The 21,257-nt window shown below is 42.0% G+C and overlaps 1 protein-coding gene across 1 annotated transcript in view; it reads left to right on the forward strand.

The window, feature by feature from the left end:
- The window catches only part of LOC133135343 (thyrotropin-releasing hormone-degrading ectoenzyme-like), a 127,064-nt gene that overhangs the window by 82,461 nt on the left and 23,346 nt on the right, over positions 1-21,257 (forward strand). Inside the window, exons 9-13 of the mRNA XM_061252272.1 lie at positions 2,626-2,813; positions 11,011-11,099; positions 12,786-12,919; positions 14,765-14,820; positions 20,780-20,927. Of these exons, the coding sequence (XP_061108256.1) occupies positions 2,626-2,813; positions 11,011-11,099; positions 12,786-12,919; positions 14,765-14,820; positions 20,780-20,927 (615 nt within the window). The remainder of the gene's footprint in view (positions 1-2,625; positions 2,814-11,010; positions 11,100-12,785; positions 12,920-14,764; positions 14,821-20,779; positions 20,928-21,257) is intronic.

A 21,257-nucleotide genomic window follows, 5' to 3' on the forward strand; every position in this document is an offset into this window, starting at 1 on the left:
AGGTCTTACATAACAGCTTCAATAAAACAGGATAACTGGTTTGTCGAGGCCTAGGATGTCTCCCTCAGAGTGAACAGGGAAGCTAAAACAGGGTGACTGGTGTGTCGAAGCCTAGGACATGTCCCGCAAAATGAACAGGAAAGCAAAAACAGGGTGAGTGGTCTGTCGAGGCCTGGGATGTGTCCAGCAGAGTGACCAGGGAAGCTAAAACAGGGTGACTGGTGTGTCAAGGCCTAGGATGTCTCCCTCAGAGTGAACAGGAATGCTAAAACAGGGTGACCGGTGTGTCGAGGCCTGGGACGTGTCCTGCAGAGTGAACAGGAAAGCAAAAACAAGGTGAGCGGTGTGTCGAGGCCTAGGACATGTCCCGCAAAATGAACAGGAAAGCAAAAACAGGGTGAGTGGTGTGTCGAGGCCTGGGACGTGTCCCGCAGAGTGAACAGGAATGCTAAAGCAGACAGACTTGCTGTTGACTCTGAGGATGACACCTTGGATGTCAACACATCAGTCACCCTGTTTTATTTAAAGGCGTTGCGTCTCTGAACATCGAGGGCTATCGCTCCTCTCACTTCAGACAAGTCCCTCTGAAATGGTTGTGAAGCAAAGGTCCTGTTTCATTATTGGTTCCATTTATGGATAATCCCAGGCAGAGGCCAGTGGAAATGTTGTTTTTAAAAAGCGGATAATATAGAATTATTTACAGTTTTTATTAAGTGGGTGATAAATGCAAGACCAATCCCCGCATCTGGTGAACCATGTCTATTTTCACAACTGCTGATTTGTGTAAGACGAAAGGAAGATGCTCATGAAAACCTCTGACCGCATGTCAGGTGACGAGGATGAACCCCACAGAGAGAGGTCATTATGTTTCACATATTCTGTTTATTTTGCAAGGACAGGCAAACATGGCTGATTTGATATTTACACGGCCTCCCTACACACTGAACTACTCCTCAGTCACACTGGGTATTGTGTCTTTGGATCAATGGGATGAAAGAATATATATTTCCTGGTTTAACACAGAAACGCCAAAATATTCTTGTCAGTTGTTATGAATTGTGTCAAAGCTGAGAGAAGCGTATCTTCTCATGGGCCGGTTTTCACACAATGTCAACACAAGAAACGAGACACAATAAGCCAACTGACAGCTATAATAAAATGCAACTACAATAATGCACTGGACATTTTTCTTTCCTTAAATGTGTGTTATTCACAGCTGTCCCTGTGAGAATGTACGAGCCTTCTGCAAACTTTATATTCCTTTTATCATCGAAGAGCAGGCTGCTAATTTTAAATGAATGTTTCACACTCCCCCAGGAAAGAGTTTGTGTTCTCGGTGGAGATTTATATTTGCCACATTGCCATACGGTATAATGAGGCCGCACAAGTGTCAATGCACATATACGTTGTGTTGTCATTCTGCACAGGCACCTGATGAAGTGGTAATGGAATAATTAACATTTACATTTAATTAACACCATTACTTGGTATCAAATGGATCCCTTGCTCGTGGATGTTTGATATACATGTAAGAAAATGTTCTCTAGGCACTATAATATCTCACAAATAGTAAAAGGCTTTTTAAACAGATAGGTGATGATCCGGCCCCCAACATTTCATGTGTACCCACTCAGGTTCTTCGGCAAAAGATTTGAAGACAGCAGAATTTTCACCAGCATCAAAGGCTGTTCTTTAGTCTGAACAAATACTGCACTTGCTTCTGCCAGCATTAATTTGCCAATCATAGTTGACTTGATTAAGTCTTGCATCTTTCATTATTAATAGCATGATATTTTTATGACCGTCAACAGTGTTAAATTGTGACTCAGCTGTTACATTTCTCCTCACCATCATTTGACTGCTATTGTCATTTAAAGAGGGGGGTGTTTCTTTTAGCAAAAATCTATTCATATTTGACTGCTGCTACACAGTCGAGGAGCTACAACGGCAATCACTGCATAAGTCAGCTTCTTAACTAATTCTCCAACTGAAGCTTGCTGTACAGGGGCGGGGTGGAGAGATATGAAGGCACGAAAGAACATTAGAGGATGATTTTCTACTGCCACTGGATAGCATGACTAATTCCTTTTGTAGTCCAGGGTAGCAAAAGCTTGTCTGAGCTGGTAGCTGGTAAAACCATGTTGAGTATGGAGCTGGTCTGAACTGGTCAACCAGCTACCAGCTGTTTCAAAACCAAGTGGTTTTTTCAGCAGGAATCCTGTATTTGTTTTTTGTTTGTTTTTTTTATGACGCTGGAAAAGCCATTCATTTCTGCATGTAGGATCACTTTTATTTCTGGTATATCTCTGCATATTTCTTTGTGCATGTGTATGTGAGGTGCATCAAGCCCCTTCTTTAATTGGTGCATGACAATACATTGGGATACAATCCCACAATCAAGACGGAGGTGGGTCATTCCTGGATTCAGTCTGATTTGGCACGGAATGACCCAGTGTGCCTTTTCAAATGCAAAACCTCATGAATGACACCTCCTGGGATTTGTTGCTTTTTCTGTAAAGCATGTCGGTCCACAGTGAAGACCTTTCCATTGTAACCAGACAACACTGCATAGCGTGCATGTTGATTTCAGATACATCCAACTGTACAATCCTCCCTTTTACCCAGGCTATGCAGAGAGAGGGGAATGACATCAACATTAAGGAGGTGATGGACCGCTGGACGCTTCAGATGGGCTACCCTGTGGTCACCATCAGTAAGAACGAGAGCCTGGACCACAGTGTGACCATCAGCCAGGAGCACTTCATCTACGACATGGACGCCAAGCTCAGGGACCCACAGCTTTTCAACCGGAGGTAGGCCCAAACTGACTTTCATCACCCTGCAAACACACCAACAACTCTCTGCTGTAGAACCTAACTGACTCTCATCACACTGCAAACACCAACAACTCTCTGCTGTAGAACCTAACTGACTCTCATCACACTGCAAACACACCAACAACTCTCTGCTGTAGGCCCTAACTGACTCTCATCACACTGCAAACACCAACAACTCTCTGCTGTAGGCCCTAACTGACTCTCATCACACGGCAAACACACCAACAACTCTCTGCTGTAGGCCCTAACTGACTCTCATCACACTGCAAACACACCAACAACTCTCTGCTGTAGAACCTAACTGACTCTGATCACACTGCAAATACACCAACAACTCTCTGCTGTAGGCCCTAAGTGACTCATCACACTGCAAACACACCAACAACTCTCTGCTGTAGGCCCTAACTGACTCTCATCACACTGCAAACACACCAACAACTCTCTGCTGTAGGCCCTAAGTGACTCATCACACTGCAAACACCAACTACTCTCTGCTGTAGGATCTAACTGACTCAGCACACTCCAAACATACAGAATGACCATCCTCTGCACTAGGCCTGGCTGGCTCTGAGCTTTTCAACTAGAGGTAGGCCCTAACTGACTCTCAGCACAGTGCAAACCCACCACCCACGCTCAGCTGTAGGCCAAACCTCACTTTCAGCGCACTGCAAACACACCACATTACATTACATGTTATTTGGCTGAGGCTTTTATCCAAAGCAACTTACAGTTGATTAGACTAAGCAGGAGACAATCTCCCCCCTGGAGAAATGTGGGGTTAAGAGCCTTGTTCAATTGATGCAAAATAAATTCCACAACCAATCATGGGCCATTTTATTGTTTTAGCAGGTGCTAAAAGGTTCTGCCCTTGCTAAAAATCTTAGTAAATCAGAAACTGTGTGTTTGCCAAAGTTGAGTATCTTGCTTCTACTCCATAGTGATTATTCTTGTCCAGTTAAATTTGATGTGGACTATTGTCTGGAGAAGGCCTTGAGCCCAGGATGCAGTGTGTTCTTGCTCATGATCAGGTCTATATTGAACATATTACACCACCCTGCTGAGAAAAAACAGCTGAAGCTAGGTTTTGAAACAGGTTGACCAGTTCAGACCAGCTCCCAGTTCGACATAGTTTAACTGGTTGACCAGTTCAGATTTCTCAGCAGGGCAATGATTTCATAAACCCTTAATTCCATACTCCTTTCAATTCAGAGTCTTAATATAGTGGAAATGGCTTCTGAGAACATCTACCGTTGGTGGCAAAGCATGTTGTTTTTAATCTGTCTTGACTGAAGTGAAACCACTCGCCAGGTAGTAAAGAGGGACGGCAGAGCTCTTGTTAAGCATAAACAAAATATACTACATACTGTCCATATCTCAGTCCTTCGGTCGTTTCTGTTGCTTGGTTGCTTGGTTTCTCCCGTCGTGTTCTTGGTGGGAGAGCTGTGGCCAAACCGGCGGAATAAAGGGCTGTTTCAGAGATCGATAGGGGCCCGGGCCTCTCACTCCGCCCCCGGGCTGGTCCTGTAGCGGGAGCCTGGCGGTCCCCGGGGACAGTGGAGGCAGAAGCGGCGGGTCATTCCACGCCACCCCTCAGGGTTATTTATAGTTGGCTGGAGCCTTGACCAGCCGGGTGTTCAAACACATTAGACATGGGAACAGTGGACAGGGTCTGCCCGATTCTGACCGCGAGAATGCCTGGATCTATTATATATACAGCTGTAACACTTGATCGAGTGTGCAGGGCTCACAGAAGCTGTGCCAGTGCCTAGTTCTCCATGCCTTTTGAAACGCATTACATTCTTTGGGTATGGTAGATTTATTTTTTATTTTTCTTTCAGGAGAATCGTGGCAAAGGGAAGCAGGGCCCCAAAATGTGTTGTGATGTTGGGACCCCCCACTGGGCTGGGATACGCAGACACGCGTGTTCTTTCCCTCGACTCATGACTTATTTATCCAGCCTCTCTCACGCCCAGGGAAACCTACAGCAAGAGGAGATTTATTCCTCACTGTACTTCTGCGAGGCAGCTACTGTGTCGTCCATCACGGAAAGGTCCGGTACATGGTGGCAGTTGGGGGTGGTCTCCATTTTAGGAATTGCATTTGTAACCAGAAGGGCTGCTACAAAAGTAAGATTGAACTGACAAGAAGCCATTGGGATTCTGAAGACAGCGATATCAAATTCCACAGTTGTCAGACATTTTGGGGTTTAACAGTGAACAATATCATGGCTGAACTGAAAATGCATGGATATGCTGTTTTGAGTGCAGGATCCACACATATATTGCAGACATCCCCTTAGACACCTGCACATGGTTATGGTAAGGGCCAGATCAGTTTGCTTACAGTGTTTTGGCTTGGATGACAGGATTACTGTTACGGCGGGGAGGACAGAGGAACCAGAAGCAGACACAGGGGTGTGGAAAATGGCAAGTTTACTCACAATCCAGGGGGTCAGTCCAAACAGGCAGAGGTACAGAATTCCACAAAACACAAAGAATAGTCCAGGGAAGCAGGCAGGGGTCAAAACAGGAAAACCAGATAAGCAGATAACCAAGGGCAAGGACTCAAGGGCAAGGGCAAGGAAACAAGGAGGCTAGAACTTGGGGAAGGAAACAAGGGCTCGGGAACAGAAACAGGACAAGACGAACTAGCAGCGTGCAACTGAAAAGGACAGGTCTAAATACACAGGGGATTGAGACAAACTAGGCGGGGCATGGGAGTGAGGGCGGTCTAACAAATAAACATCAGGTGAGACACATGAAAGGGTAATGGGACAATAACGAGGGGGAAAACAAAAACGCGGACTGGATTCACAAAGCCACACATGTAAAACAAACGGCTCTGGACTAGAGAGTAGACAATGCATAGATTGAAGACGTAGTGATAGTTAAGAGACAGGTGCGAACACTTCGCTGAAACAAACGAGTAATGAGGGATAGCATAGGAAGGCGGAGTTATAGAACAGCGCAGAAATGCTAAGAGATGCGTTAGTGAGTTAGTAACGTGAATATTTCTAAACTACCCAATAAAAGTGATTGTTAGTTAGTTAGACAGACAGTAAGTGTATTAATCGGATTAGTACTGTACAAAACCTAGATTAGTAGTGGTTAGTAGGAATAGTGCTTTACAACATTTAACTATCAAGAAAAAGCAGGAAGTAAGAATCGCGAGTTTAGAAAAAATGTTGAACCCCGAAAACTACCGTAACCACCTGAATAGTGGGCCCCACAGACAGGGGAGTGACTCGACTGGAAAACATTCAGACGCAGACATAACAGGGGAGGACGAGTGCAAAGACTAATGAAAATAAACAGAACCAGACATGAAATATGAAAAATAATAAATTACAAGAATAAATAATACTAAACAATGATACACTAACACACAGAACACAGGAACATAACAATTACAGTGTCAGAGCCTACCATATGTGAACATTGTACTGTATGTTCAGTTTAGAGTAAAGTAGCGTTCATGTGTGCAAATGCAATCCTACAGAAACCTACTGAGCTGCACAGCAATGCCTTGTTAGATGTTCTCACAGTGGTGCAGAATAAAGATAGGTACCAATCTGTCAGACCGGGGTCGAATGCGCAATTGTTTTGGATTCGAATGCCTTTCTGTGTTTTTATGGCACCTACAGTACTAACACCACGTTGTGTTTGTGTGATTTTGAACCAGTTCTAAATGTGTTCACTGACTATCTGGCTGTGGTCGTGCAGTTACGTGATTAGCAGCAGTACTTTAATGAGGCCTTCATTAGTAAGGTGTGGATATCACAGTGGCTACGCAATTTATTTTATTTCTGAATCTGTCCCTCACTCTCTTCATGGTTAGCTAAACTAAGGTGGGGGGGGGGGGGGGGCACGATGCTTGATTAGCAATTTTAAAAATTCATAGAAGGGATTAAAGTGAACCACAAAAGGAGCGTTCTGCCAGGAGAACAAAGGAGGACATGAATTAGGTCAATCCCACACAGATTTCATTTCAGAATTATTTTACACGGTTTGCCCGTTGTCAGTGTCGAAGAAGGGTGTGTGTCACGTCAGCAAAGACCCTCGGGGTAGTGGCGCCCAGGCGTGACTTTTGGTAAATGACAAGCCCTGCTGGGCTGGATACTCTCATAATTCTCATAATTATGTGTCTTATGTTCGAATATTAAAGTTGCCAGCCCTAGTTTTTTTGCATATTGCTTTTTTATTAAATCTGAAACTCAGTGAAATAGTTTATGCGTAAATTGCAGCATTGCTCGTGATGGGACAATTGGGAGAGCTAATCGACCCGACTGTGGAATGGAAGTCCCCAGCTAGATTCAGCTGTGGTGCGCTTGTGGCCAAGAGACGAATGAGATATCTGTTAATAACTCGCACTAATTGCCCCTGAAACCTGCTCTTCTGTTAAAGCTGTATTCACAAGCACGTTACTTTACGGATTTAAAAGCTTTAAGAGGACTGATGGGTGAACATGTGTACAGGAATACACACGCACACACAGACACACACACACACACAACAATCTGTCCTAGGTGCCCTTTTCAGTGGCCAAGTCAATGACAGCCAGTGTAAATAAGCTGAATTAGTGATGCAGAGCACTGATTGATTTAATTATCACCCACAGAAATACCGTTATTGCCAAAACAGCTAGTCTGGATCACGGTGTTCCTCACCCCAGATGCTTCTCTGTGTAGATGTGGAGCTGTGCTGATGGCGGTCAGGGGTCAGGGGTCAAGGGTCAGGGGTCAGGGGTTTTAATTACGGAGAGTTCACCACTGTCACAACTCTGAGCTAGCTACTGTGCAGACCTGTCAATCATACCAAAGAGGGAGCCTTCCCAGCGAAAGTACGAGAGTGCCTTAAACAATAACACAGAACAGCAGGTTCATTCAGAAAGATTCTCCAAGCCTGGCCAATCAGTGTGCTTTATGACTCTTGTCACATTTCAGCCAATCAGAGGAGCGGTGCCATTTTCATCCCGGGGAATTCTTCCACAATGGATGACAGAGTATTGTGTAATTAATTACCAAAATAAAATGGGATTGAAGCCCAGAAGGAGATAGAGGAAGCCTGCGCACGGACAGCCAGCCGATAAACCCTGTTAATACTCCCACTGCTGTGAACATTTTTTAGGGATAATTATGAACAAAGTGGAAACATGCAGTTAAAGAGGTTACTGTATGGTATTACCATGCAGACTAGATTACCATACTAGAAATTTAGCTTGTTGCAAATGTATGAATAGCACTATTGCAAAACCTCTGCAAAAAGAAAATTAATTCAGACTACTTCAGTATAGTCTACTACCTAGCGTCATACAAATAATTAGGCCCAGAGCTTTAAACATTGAGCAAACATCACATTGTAGGCTACTATTTCTGTTAGTCATATTCCCTGAGGTTTCAAACCAGGGAGATCAGCCCTTTTCAGGGTTTTAGGGAACCTGAACAGGGTTGTCTATATGTCCTGCTGTACTGAATACCCAGTATGTTTCAGTGCTTGTTGTGCTTGTTCTAGCTTATTTCTCCAGTAAAGGAAAATGAGAATGGTTATCCTGCCACAATACCAAAGCAAGTTAACTTAAGTGTGTTTTGATTTTTGTAGGACAACAAACAGGCTATTCACTGAATTTGTATGGTCTGTCTCTATTAAATCAACAGAATTCACCTTTGTGTCACTGTAAAAAAAGATAAATAGAGTCATTTATTTTCAAAACCATCAGCAGATGGTTGGAGCTCTGTCCTTATTGACTCTCACTCCTGCTAGCGCTGACCTGTCCGTTAAGTTGAACACAAAGGCTACAAAGGGGAGAGTGTGTGTAAGAGAACACATTTTAGAAGATGCAAAGACAGACACAGAAGGCAGCATGGTTGATCTTCATTGTACACCCACACACACAAGCACACATACACATACACATACACATCACACACGCACACACACGCACGCACACATACACGCACACATACACATACACACACACACATGCATACATACACACACACACACACACACACACACACAAATGTTTTTTAACTGCCAACATTTATTTAAAACAAACTGAAAATTGGTATGTTTAAAAAAGAATGTAACCATAGGGATTTTCGTGACCACAGTATGTCAGTTATACTGTAATCACCACGTCGCTAGTCTGAGGGAGGGATATCATTATCTGGGGGCAGCTGAGATTGAAAACAGATACTCCTCAATTATCATGTCCATCTATTGGTTTGAGATTAAAGGAAACAAAGGCACAACTCTGAATCAGCAGGCTGCAAATATCAAACCAGGGTATGAGCTGGCGGTTTCAACAAAACCTCACTCAGGAACATCACACAGATGGGTGCTAGGGATATCAGTGTTTCCCTTATTTTGACAGTTTACCTGTAGATTGCTAAGTTTTGAAATTACTTTACATTAATGGTATTTGGCAGACACTCTTATCCTGAGCGATGTACAGTTGATTAGACTAAGCAGGAGACAATCCTCCCCTGGAGCAATGCAGGGTTAAGGGCCTTGCTCAAGGGAAGTCCAGGCCCAATGGCTGTGCGGATCTTATTGTGGCTCCACCGGGGATCAAACCGCCGACCTTGGGTCCCAGTCATGTACCTTAACCACTACGCTACAGGGTTGTTTTCACACTGCACTCATCCACAGTCGTCTCTGGGGCCGGAGTGCTCAACCAGCTCCATAAAACACTGGCCTTGAAATCCACAGGAGGATCTTCTCCGAAAGTATGGGGACGGCGGGTTATTTGCCCTGGATCAGTGGCGCTGCCCTAGGAGCGGTGATAGGGATCAGCAACTCCACCCTGCCGTAAAGATCAAGCATCGATCGGAAGCGAAAGGGACCTACTTGGAAGTAATGATTTCCACTTCAGGAATTTTACGGATACACATTTGTCTGTCTCATAAGACAGAGGGGGATCGATCTCCATTACAGAGTTAGGCGTGCCGGGGGACAGACAGGAAATGATGAGGGCAATCCAAGATTGCCAAGGACCTTTGTTTTTTTTTTTGTTTTGTTTTTTTTGGCCCTTGTAGAAGCAGAAAGCAAATGGTTGTTTACTCGAAAAGTGGTTGTTTATTGTTTGTGTTTGCTGAAGGTGTCAATCGGTGTACTCATGTATTTTTATTTCTTCACTACATCTCCTAGAGATAGACCTGTTATATAAATAGGTTGCATGTTCATGTGTGTCAGCAATTCCGTACCAGTATTTAAGTACATTGATTCACTAATTATGAGATTAGAGTAGATTAGCATACTATCAACGTTGTTTGTACAGTTGTATTTCTGTTACCGGCAGATTAAATTTGATAAATATATTCTTGTTTTGTTGTTGGAAGATTATAATATTATTCTTGCAGGCTGTTTGCCTATAACTGGCCAAGTTTATGTTCCTTGTTAATGTCTTAAAGTTTCAGCATACTAATGTTCTAAGTCTGTACAAAAGGAAAGGTCACATGCATTTTAGTTAAAGTGGATATTTATTTTTGGTAACAGCACTGATCACATGATTTGTTACATTCATTTTTAAATTATAATAGATTTTTGTATGCAAATTGCACTGAATTATATGTCAAGTTCTATCGTGAACATCCCTTCCCAATTGGCAGATTCATCAATTCCATCACACTGATACCCCTTTAATTTAAGTATAGTTGACAGCCCTGAATGATATAAATTCCTCTACAGACTGTCACGGGTGCTGTGTGTATGTCTCCCCTACGCGTTCTGTTGCATCAGTTATATTGAGGTTCCTGACTGTCTGTGTTTCTCCAGCCATTTTGTTCAGGTCAGCAGATAACAGTGTGACAGCTGCCAGCAATGTCACCGTTTGAGCCACCAAATCCGTCTGTGTCTGAGCTGGCGGCTCACGTCTTGAAACACATAAGTGTGTCTCAAATTCATTCAGAGAACTTTAAAATCAACCGACTGTTGGCAGCGGTGTTCCTGTTGTTGTCATTATAGCTGCTACAAGTTCATTCAGAGACAAGTCGCATCATAGCTAAAAATGCCACCGATGTTCTGTTCTGTTATTGCAGCTGAATTGTTTTAACTGTTATTGTATATTGGGTTAACCAATGGAATGGAACCAATGAGAAATGCTCAAAAAATTCCAGTCTTCAAAGTTTTCCAAAGTCAAACCCCCATCTTTTGTCTCTTCCTCACCTCTGCAGCTTCCAGTGGCAAATCCCGTTGACGCTTTCTGTCGGAAATCTGACTTACATATCACCAGAATCCGTCATCTGGCTTACCAACAAAACAGGTAACTCTGCAGTTATCTTTAGCCCTTCCAGAAGACCCCCTCCCCAGAAAGTTTGTGCCCTGACGCCGTCTAAGCGAAAAATGCCGACTGCTTTAAGGGGAATGTTTCTTATGCCTTATTTTTCGGGAGTTGTCAGTTCTGCAGCGGATAGCAGGTCTGTAGTGACCAGCCCTTTTAGCTACTCATGCTCCGTGACAATTAAAATCAATTTTTCCCATCTCCCTTTGATTTTTTTTCCCTTTAATGAGGCCAGTGGATTTACATTCCCCACGCAAACATAAATCAGAGGTCTGAATTCCCCCGCTGCCTCTGCAGGGAAAGCTGTGCTCATATCGATACAGGGCTTTATGACAGGAGCCAAAACGGCAAGCCTTGCTCAGCTGAACGTCAACTCGCAGTATGTTCTTATCATAAGCGTATATCACAGTTTACAGTCCCCCGTCAAAGCCAAATGTTTTTAATCCCTTTGTTTGAACTAGTTTCACCTTCACAATGGTACACGGTGGGATACATCTCACACAGCTATATAAACAGTTGGGATTGGAAGGGAATAATATATTTTTTTCCCAGTGAAACTACTTCATAACAATGTATTAGATTCCATCATGATGACCTGAACTTCTTAATTTACTTTGTGTTGGTATTTTTAAATTGAAAACCTTTTTTTAAAATATATATATATAAAGTGGATTCAATCACGTTACGCATGAACACAATTTTTCACAGTAAAATGGACTGCATTTTCAACACACTAGAAGATAACCATGTTCAGTGTAACAATCAGGCATGGGATTGATGTGAAATATAATCACTGTTCTTTCATGATTTAGCTGGATGTCGGTAGGTTGTATCTCTGCCTGGCCTACACTGTGATGGTCTTTGGCTGCAGCAGACTACAGTTACATCAGCAGAGGGTAAAGAAGGCGTAGGACATTCTACTGTAGACTACAATTTTTTGCCAGTTTGACTGAAAGGTTTAAACACTGCTTTTTCTACTATTTGTTGTTACTTGCTTGCTTTTCTCAATAACCATTAAGCTTCTTTTCTTTTTTTTTCTTTTTTGTGGGAAATTAATGCTTCATTACATTTTTTGTAGAAGACTATGAAGAGTAAAAGCTCCTGAGATCTTCTGCACTTCTGAGATGTTTGGGATCAATATCATCTTTGTTTGAAATGATCCCCGACAGGACTGGAGATAAATATTAACAAGAAACGTGATTTGCAATATGAACCGTTCTTCTCTATTATCTTTGTTTTGATTTGTTTTTCTACCTTAATTATGGCAGTGAATCGATCCAACAGTAGCATTATGTACCTACAATGTATAATTCAGATAACACAGGTAATTAAGAAAAAACAAGCTTGATTGGAAACAAATGGCAAATCTTTATTAGAAAAAAAATGTAACAAAATAATTTTGAAAATCAAGTGGGGCCAAACATAGAAAATACGTGTATGTGTGTGTGCGTGTGTGTATATGTGTATATGTGTGTATGTGTATGTGTGTGTGCGTGTGTGTGCGCGTGCGCATGTGTATGCGTGTGTGTGTGCGTGTGTGTATGCATGTGTGAGTGTGTGTGTGTGTGTGTATGTGCGCGTGTGTGTGTGCAGTCTGAGGACTGGTTCAGATGGCATGGTGACCGTCACACAGGCGACTGCCTGACTACGCTGCTCGTGCCCTTCCAGAGACTCACAGAGCCCTGCCCATGGATGAAGAGACATGGCTGCTGGGGAACATCAATCAGACGGGCTACTTCAGAGTCAACTATGACCTGCACAACTGGAAGCTCCTCATCCAACAGCTGCTGAGAAACCCAGACGTAGGTCACACAGTCACTCCCCCTCCTATCTCTATCTCTAGCCGTCCTTTATTTAAGCAGGTGGTCTCCTGTTAACCATCAAACATACACTCACTGAGCACTTTATTAGGTATTTATTAGACATATCTAGCTGCCAACTGTGGTATGCTAGTTTGAAAGTTGATAGGACTCTTCAAGGGTTCTGAATATCTGTATGTTTACACTAGGACTCAGAACTGTACTGTCCTCTCAGGTCCTCTTTGCACTTGTTCTTGTGTTTGATTTGCACTTTGTTGTACGTCGCTCTGGATAAGAGCGTCTGCTAAATGCCATGTAATGTAATGTAACATATTGCTGTTCTGCTGCTGTAGCCTATCCACTTAAGAGGTTTGAGACGTTGTGAGTTCAGAGATGCTCTTCTGCATACCACTGTTGTAAGGTGTGGTTATTTGCATTACTATCACCTCCCTGTCAGCTTTGACCAGTCTGGCCCTTCTCTGACCTCTCTCATTAACAATGCGTTTATGTCCGCAGAACTGCTGCTCACTGGATGTTGTTTGTTTTTCGTACCATTCCCTGCAGACTCTAGAGACTGTTGTGCATGACTCTTCACCACCTCTGGATGCTTTTATGCATTTAGCTGCTGCCACATGATTGACTGCTTAAATATCTGCGTTAATAAGCTGATGTACAGGTCTACCTAATAAAGTGCTCATTGAGTGTATATAGGAGCTTTAAAAAAAGCAATGTATTTTTTAAATACCTACAATATACAGCAGTCAGAGAACACGAGGTACAAGCAGTATTAAAAAGATCTTTAAGACTTCAAAATCTTCCTGTGGGATGAGAAATGTTTTTGGAACTCATTCCATTTATAGCGGTTATAATAATTAAAACCTGTTTTTCTTTTTCTCAGCTCAGCATTTCGATGTAGAGCATACAATATTATCATTAGTATTATTATTATTAAGTAATCCTGTACTCTAGTGCTGTAATCACTGTATTTAAAAGTAACCAGAGAGCTGAGATAATGGTGAAATGTTGTAAGAAGAGCCGTATACTGTAGATGGATGATATCTTCTGTATCTTTCAGCACCTCTTCTAGTTGTTCTTACATCTCTGATAGTCACTAACAACAACATACATGTAACTATGAACTTAACAATGAATTGATGTTTTCAATACATTGCCACTAAGTTTTTGGGAACAGATTATGACAAGTGTTAGGGGGTTTCAATGTGCCTGTCTAATTTAATCCTCTCCAATCATTGACCATTTCTCCTTGTCTATTTCACAAAATATCAGTAGTAGAGACGAGGGGTAGAGGACAGATTGGCATCATGATGTCATGCGATGATATCGCACAGTACCGAAGCGTTCTTTGATTATTTTAGCACAATTACTTTCTACTGGAATTCTGGGTATCGTAGGAAGGATGGAAAACGAAAGGATGAATCGTACAGCAGAACTACATAATCCGCCATTTCAAGAAAGAGATCGGTCAAGGACATAATACAGTATAATTCCCCTAATATTATTCAGTAAATACAATTTTTAATCTTAACTAATGCAGTTAAATGCTTGGAAAATAATTAACATTTTTATTTACATGTTCATTATTGTTATCTTGCACACCTAAGAATTTGAATGAAGAAATAAGAACGCTGACAGATAGAGAGACTCCGGGCCGGATCTTTCGCTGCAGAGTCAGCACAGCCAAGCCAGAACTGGACAGATTTGGCCCAGAGATGCTTACTGTCTGGCTGCCAAGATCACAGCTCACTTTACCTCTACCCCTGCGCTCCCTCTACAGGAAGCCCACACTCCCTGCACAGTGTGTAACGCTCTGTGATGCTCTGCTTACAGATCATATCTGTGGGGAACCGAGCGGGGCTTATCGACGACGTCTTCAACCTCGCCAGGTTGGTCACGGACTCCCGTCTTGCATTGAAGTTTAACACTAATAATCAATATTTATTATTTATCCAAAGTGACTTACTGTTGATTCGACTGAGCAGGGGACAGTCCACCCTGCAATGTGGGGTTAAGGGCCTAACAGCTGTACGGATCTTATCATGGCTACAACCTTCTGGGCCCCAGTCATGGACCTTAGCCACTAGGCTACAGTCTATTTAATTTATTTACTTTACATATGCTGCTGTCTGGCTGAGAGGAAGTAATATGATTTTATAGCCGCTCAGTATTCTCATTGTATAAATTACTCATGAGAGGTTGCTAATTGTATCTAGGCCTTTTCTACAGGTTTATGTTTTCTATAGCGTATATATCGCAAGGCATTTTAAAACACAAAAGACCTGTATAACCACAGCACATTGCTAAAACACTGTGACATTGTTATCAATTAGCATGCTGATAATTATATGCATTTTACTAGAAATTTGGGCTCTTGACCTCAGGCACTGCAACATCATATTCATATCACATTTGAACACACTGTAGTATGATAAAGAATTGCATGTGTGAATAAGGCATTTATAGGAATGTTGTAACATGCTTATGTAGGCAAAATTCATACTTTATGGAGGTTCTGGAACAATTTACTCTTTGTAAACTATATTTGCCTTTCCCTCTGTGGTCTCTTTGGTCTTAACCAGAGTGGACTTGTGTTGGACTTGCATGAGTTTGTAATTGAAGTCCAGCCCCCCTGGGAGTGAGTATTGTGAATGCCCGATAGGCTATTGTCATGTGATTAAATGTGTGAAATCTTTTTTTTCTGATTAGAAATCTGTGTAGGAAAGGGCCCTGTAATGTAGCCTCATTTCAATGGCTGACGTAAAAAATATGTCAGTATTCATTTCCATAGCCTGAAGGCCTATTTCAGTATTAATAACTAAAGGCAACTAGCATACGGAAACAACACATCCTTTAGCAACTGTTTTCAGTTCGGCAAGTGTGCAAGAAAGTCTTTCAAATGCACCGATGGAGTGCCGCCTCTGGAGAAATATGTAAGAGCTCGCTGCCAACACAGTAGAATTGCAAAGATAAATAACTTCTCACATTATTTATCGCAGTATCTGCTAAAACCAATAACATTACATGACTTTGAAATACACATGTAGAATTATGATGCTGTTGCTCTCAGGAATAATGTTTATGGTGTGTGGTGATCTACAGATTTTACCTCTTTTTATTTCTCCCCAATGACATTTTGTTTAATTCAGTTTCAGCATCAGTTATGAAGCCCGATTGGAATTCAATACCAATGCTTGAAAAGATAACAACCACCATGTGTATTTCATTAAGCTCTTCTTGTGTTGCCATAAGAAGTAACATTTAATTTATAAATGCAGAGAATAATGTCACAGGTATAACATTGAGCTAAATTCAATAAGGATCTTTGAGGAGGAGGAGGAATTAATTAAATGCCTTTATTGAACTGGCATATCCATTTGATTCTTAAAGGAATCCTTATGCATGGTTTGGATCAAATTAGGTTCTGGAGAGCATTCCCAGCGCCTGCCCACGTGGGTTTCAAACTGCAGTTCAACAGTTATCCTCCAGGTGTCCCTGTAGTCACTCACTGGTCGGCAGTCATTTGGCAGTCAGCTTAGACAATACTAATTATACAACTAGGGTACGATTATGAAGTTCATCAGTGCAAAACCATCAAGCTCTGTTAGGGATGAGGTGGAAAGCTAAATATGGATGCAGAAAAAATATCCAAAGCAACGGCTAGAGAATAAAATGGGAGATATCCGTTGGATCGCAGTGTACATTACATTACATTACATTAATGGCATTTGGCAGACGCTCTTATCCAGAGCGACGTACAGTTGATTAGACTAAGCAGGAGACAATCAGGAGACAATTCTCCCCTGGAGCAATGCAGGGTTAAGGGCCTAGCTCAAGGTCGCAACGGCTGTGCGGATCTTATTGTGGCTCCACCGGGGATTGAACCACTGACCTTGTGGGTCCCTGTCATGTACCTTAACCACTATGCTACTATGCTATTGGAAAAGGGTTAGGGAATGAAGACTGGTGTTCTGGCCATGGGAGGGAGGTAGAAGGCTGAAAAGGCAGATAATCCAAAAATAACGCGGAGGGATGAGAGTACGTCTGGAGCTTCAGACAGTGTTGACTGAGAGTCTGTCTGTCTGCTCATATGCCTTGCGTGCTTCATTAACACTTATTTCTGCGTGTCGAGATGTCACATGCTGAAAGATACCGCCCTTAGTCTCGCGCTTCGTGGCTAATCGCTCCCACACTTCGGGATGTGCCCTGCTGCCCAAACAAATTTAATAACCAAGTTTACACCTTCGCCAGAGTAGTATGGCTCATTTTTCTAAAAGTTGTGCAGATGCGCGCATAAATAATGAACTAATTTAAAGTACCTGTGATCCACAGGCCATGACGTGAGCACGCAGTGTATTTTTATTTTTAATGAACATATTCTCCCTGCTGTCTCTGAAAGCTGACAGTGTCAGTATCAGTCAGTGAAGTTCAAGTGTCAGGACTTTAAATAAAAGTAAATACTATGGTCTTCACCATTGTTATCCTATTTCATTGGCCAAATTTGCTGATTTGTTTGTCTGTCAAAATCTCAAGTTTCTCCATTTTATTTATAGGCCATTTTTAAAATGCAAACATGTAAATTATGTTATAGATTAATTCTCAAAATACACAAACAAGATGATGAAATTACAGTCAGCCCTAAAAAATATTGTCAAACTAACTAGTTTCCCACATTTCATTGTGATTATGGGCAGGTAAAAGGGGGGTCTATTTTTACATAATGGGTTAAAGGTGCAGTATGTACCATAACAATAACAACAACTTGTGCTGTATTAGAAACCTAAAACGATATCATCCGTTGTTGGGTAAAGTATTTGTGATGTTTTTTTCAGATTACACTCTCATTGGCAGTGAAAATGGTGTCTGCGTCAGGGTGGGGGTTTACGTGCTCATTCATAATGTCTGGGAGTTAATGTTGTGCAACGGAGCCATTAGTATTGAGCTGAATTGAACAGTACAGTAAGCAGCGGTTAAAATCACTATTGACAATTCCTAGGCTTTCCAGGCCTGGCCTTGCGTGGTTGAACTCTCCCTGGTACACGGTGTATTTATTAAAGGCCTAAAGAACCTCGATCTGTCCGGTGGTGCACAGAAGGGCATGCTATAAAGCTGTTATAAAACCTTTAGCTAAGAGTCAGACCGATTAGTAGGATTTTAGATATTTTGTATTATTTTGTTATTAAAGTAACTAGCGAACCCCAATGCTTTTCTTGCCTTGTTATGACTGAGAGGGTAGGTGGTAGAGTCGATAGCTGCCTCATTAGCTAGTCCACTCATTTTTGTTCATGCAAATAAGTGGCCTTGACCACCTTATAAAATGTAAAGTAATATGCCTGTTTGTGAATCTAATTGTTGCCCAGAGACCAAAAATCACAGAAAAGAAGGCCAAAGTCATTCTTACTATATTCACCTGGCAAATAAGTGCCCGTAATGACGAGTTTCACTGCAGTTAAGTTAGAAATCTCCCAGCTCGTTGCGTGCTTCTGGTTTTTAGACACCTCAAACGAGATGGGAGATCATTTGTGTGCTTTCATACAGCACTGTGCCTGAAGCCATCTTGGTGTTTTTCAGATTTTTGGTGGAAAAATATGTTTATCCCTTTGTTTCAAAGAATTTCATTTAGAGTTTCATGGGTGTATTCCTTTGATTTCTGCAGCAAAACGGGAAGTGGAATTATGATGTTCATAGCCATAATTAACAACAGCTGATTCCCTTTGCAGCAGAGCTAGAGAGCATGTAGAATAACACTGGGTGATATTTAATAAGGCATTATTAAAATAAACAAGCATAGAGAGTTGTTTACTGTGAAAACATTATCTGACATTGACCTGCAGGGATATAACTTTGCATATAGATTGCAATAAGGATGAAGGACAACATAAAAACGTTATATAAAAAAGACGTTTAAATTATATAAATTCCCATGTTGCCATTGATCCATATACATGGTTACATTATTTACAAATGAATGCACCTATGCACACATACAAGCACGCATGTACACACACACGCATACACATACATATACATACTGTACACCCATCCATGTAGACATAGACATGTAGGTTTAGTTGGATTTACCATCCTGGGGCTCGTTTCACGAAAGCGATTTGCGAGGATTTTCACTCAAAGATCGCAATATTCGTTTCAGGAAAATTTGTCACTTGCGAATCGTACATAAACCTGCGACGACTACATACCTTTCGCAAAACCAATTTCTCCCTCGCAAGTATGCCTTTTCCTCTGATAATGCAGATAGGCTGCATAGACAAGCTCCGGAAATAATAAAAGATCTGCATCCTAAAGTGGTAGGCTACACTTTAATTATTTTAAACCATTTACTTCTGGAAAGTACAAAGAAAGTGTGTTTTAAATAGCCTCTACTCCCTGGGACCTCGTTCAGAAAAAGTACTTCAGGCATATTTTTCTAAACATCTTTCTCGTAAGAGTTGACAGCTCCAAGCAATCGTTTTCTTGGGGTTTTCGGGCACATTCGTCTAGATACGCCCGTAAAGCGTATGCGAGGCCATCACAGTAGTCAAGTGAAATCCCGCACTACTTGGTCTCCCAAAAGACCTTCATGCAATTGGTAGTTTACAAATTCCAGTCAATGCACTGACTGAGAACACACACATGGTTGTGTGTAGATATGAGTAGGCTACCACTCGGTAAAAATAGCTATGACAAAAGTCATAGCCTATGTGATACCACCTACAGAGGATGCTGTTAGATTGCGGTTCAATAAACTGGGAACACACACAACAGTTACATTTGAAGCAACTGCGATTTTGGTCACCGCTTCGTCACAGGTGATGTTACTAATTGATGGCGCCTAGGTGACAGTGTTACGTATAATTTTGATATTACAAATAACAAAACACCTAACGTTACTACAAAGTGTAGGCTATGATATTAACTGTACCAGATGGACGTAATTGTTCAAATAACACAACCATTTATCGGCATCTGGCACCCATGGCTAGCCCACTTTGCTGAGGAGCACTAATGCTGTGCACAAATGAAAAAGTTTCTTCGTGAAACACTCCAAAAACAGCAGGAGAAATCTGTTGCATCTCGCAGATCTCAGTTCACACGTCGCAACTTTCCTGAAACGAGCCCCAGATGATTGCCCCAATGTCATGTTTGTCAAAAACAAGTTTGCAAATATATATTGTATTTATCATTCTTTGTAAGTGTGGTGTTAAGAATAATGTGAAATGTTTAAAACCTGAGTGTTATTCCAGGTTTTATGAAGTTCTAAGTGTTAAAACCAATGAACTGACAAAAACCTTAAAGCTCATTATCTCAGAACTGTAGAAACAGAAAAAAGGATCCTGTTAATTCTCAGGTCTCAACATGATCTATGAGGAAATAATTGTAAATACCATATGACACATTTATTTTGTATTTATGTGTGTGTTGTATAATGCATATGACTTAATTAAGAAGATTTACGCTTTCACACATTACTCATCACATCAACGTCAGTACGGCAGTCGCTTTTGAGAGCGCTGTGCCATGGGATTGTGTAAATTTGGAAAGTGTGCCACGGGAGGAAAAATGAAAACAAGATGCGATGTGATAGAGAGTACTATGTACACCAGCGATCATCCAATCACAGTGCCCCAGGGCCGAGAATTCCTGTCTTCACTCCTGGAAGACAGGTGTGAAGACAGTCTGGCCAATCAGTAGCACTAATTGTTCAGCTAATTACCCAGGAGAAAAGAAAACCAGGGCTGGATTTGGATTGGAGGGCCAGATTTGGTGATCCCTGCTGTACACGGTACCAGGCTGTGCTTACAGCCCCCAGCATGCTGAGGTCTCCTCCCCCCCTCCCCCTCTCCCCAGAGCAGGGTACCTGCCCCAGAACATCCCCCTGGAGATCATCTGCTACCTGCCCCAGGAGAGGGAGTTCCTGCCCTGGCACGCAGCCAGCCGCTCCCTCTACCAGCTGGACAAGCTCCTGGACCGCACCGAGGAGTACAGCATCTTCAGTGTAGGTCAACCCCGACTCTATGAACATCCTGACCTCTGACCTCTGACCTCAAACATTCTCACGCAAAATGGCTCCAAAAGGAGCCCTGTGATTCTGTAGGAGAACCATATCTAGTTCAAGGATTCTTAGTCAAGGAGGCTTCAGGCTTCACACCTATGATAGAGGGTTCCATAAAGAACTCTAAAGGGTTCCTTTTACGGAGATCAGTGTAGGTTTTGTGCAGTCCATTAGGTTTTGGTCAAATGTTTAAAATGTCTTTACTGATCATAAAAATGCCAGCCTTTCCCTTCCTTGTGAAATTCTGTGTACTGTACTGGTATTAAGTTTAGT

This window comes from Conger conger, chromosome 8 (genome assembly GCF_963514075.1).
Source record: "Conger conger chromosome 8, fConCon1.1, whole genome shotgun sequence".
In the NCBI taxonomy this organism is placed as follows: Eukaryota; Metazoa; Chordata; class Actinopteri; order Anguilliformes; family Congridae; genus Conger; species Conger conger.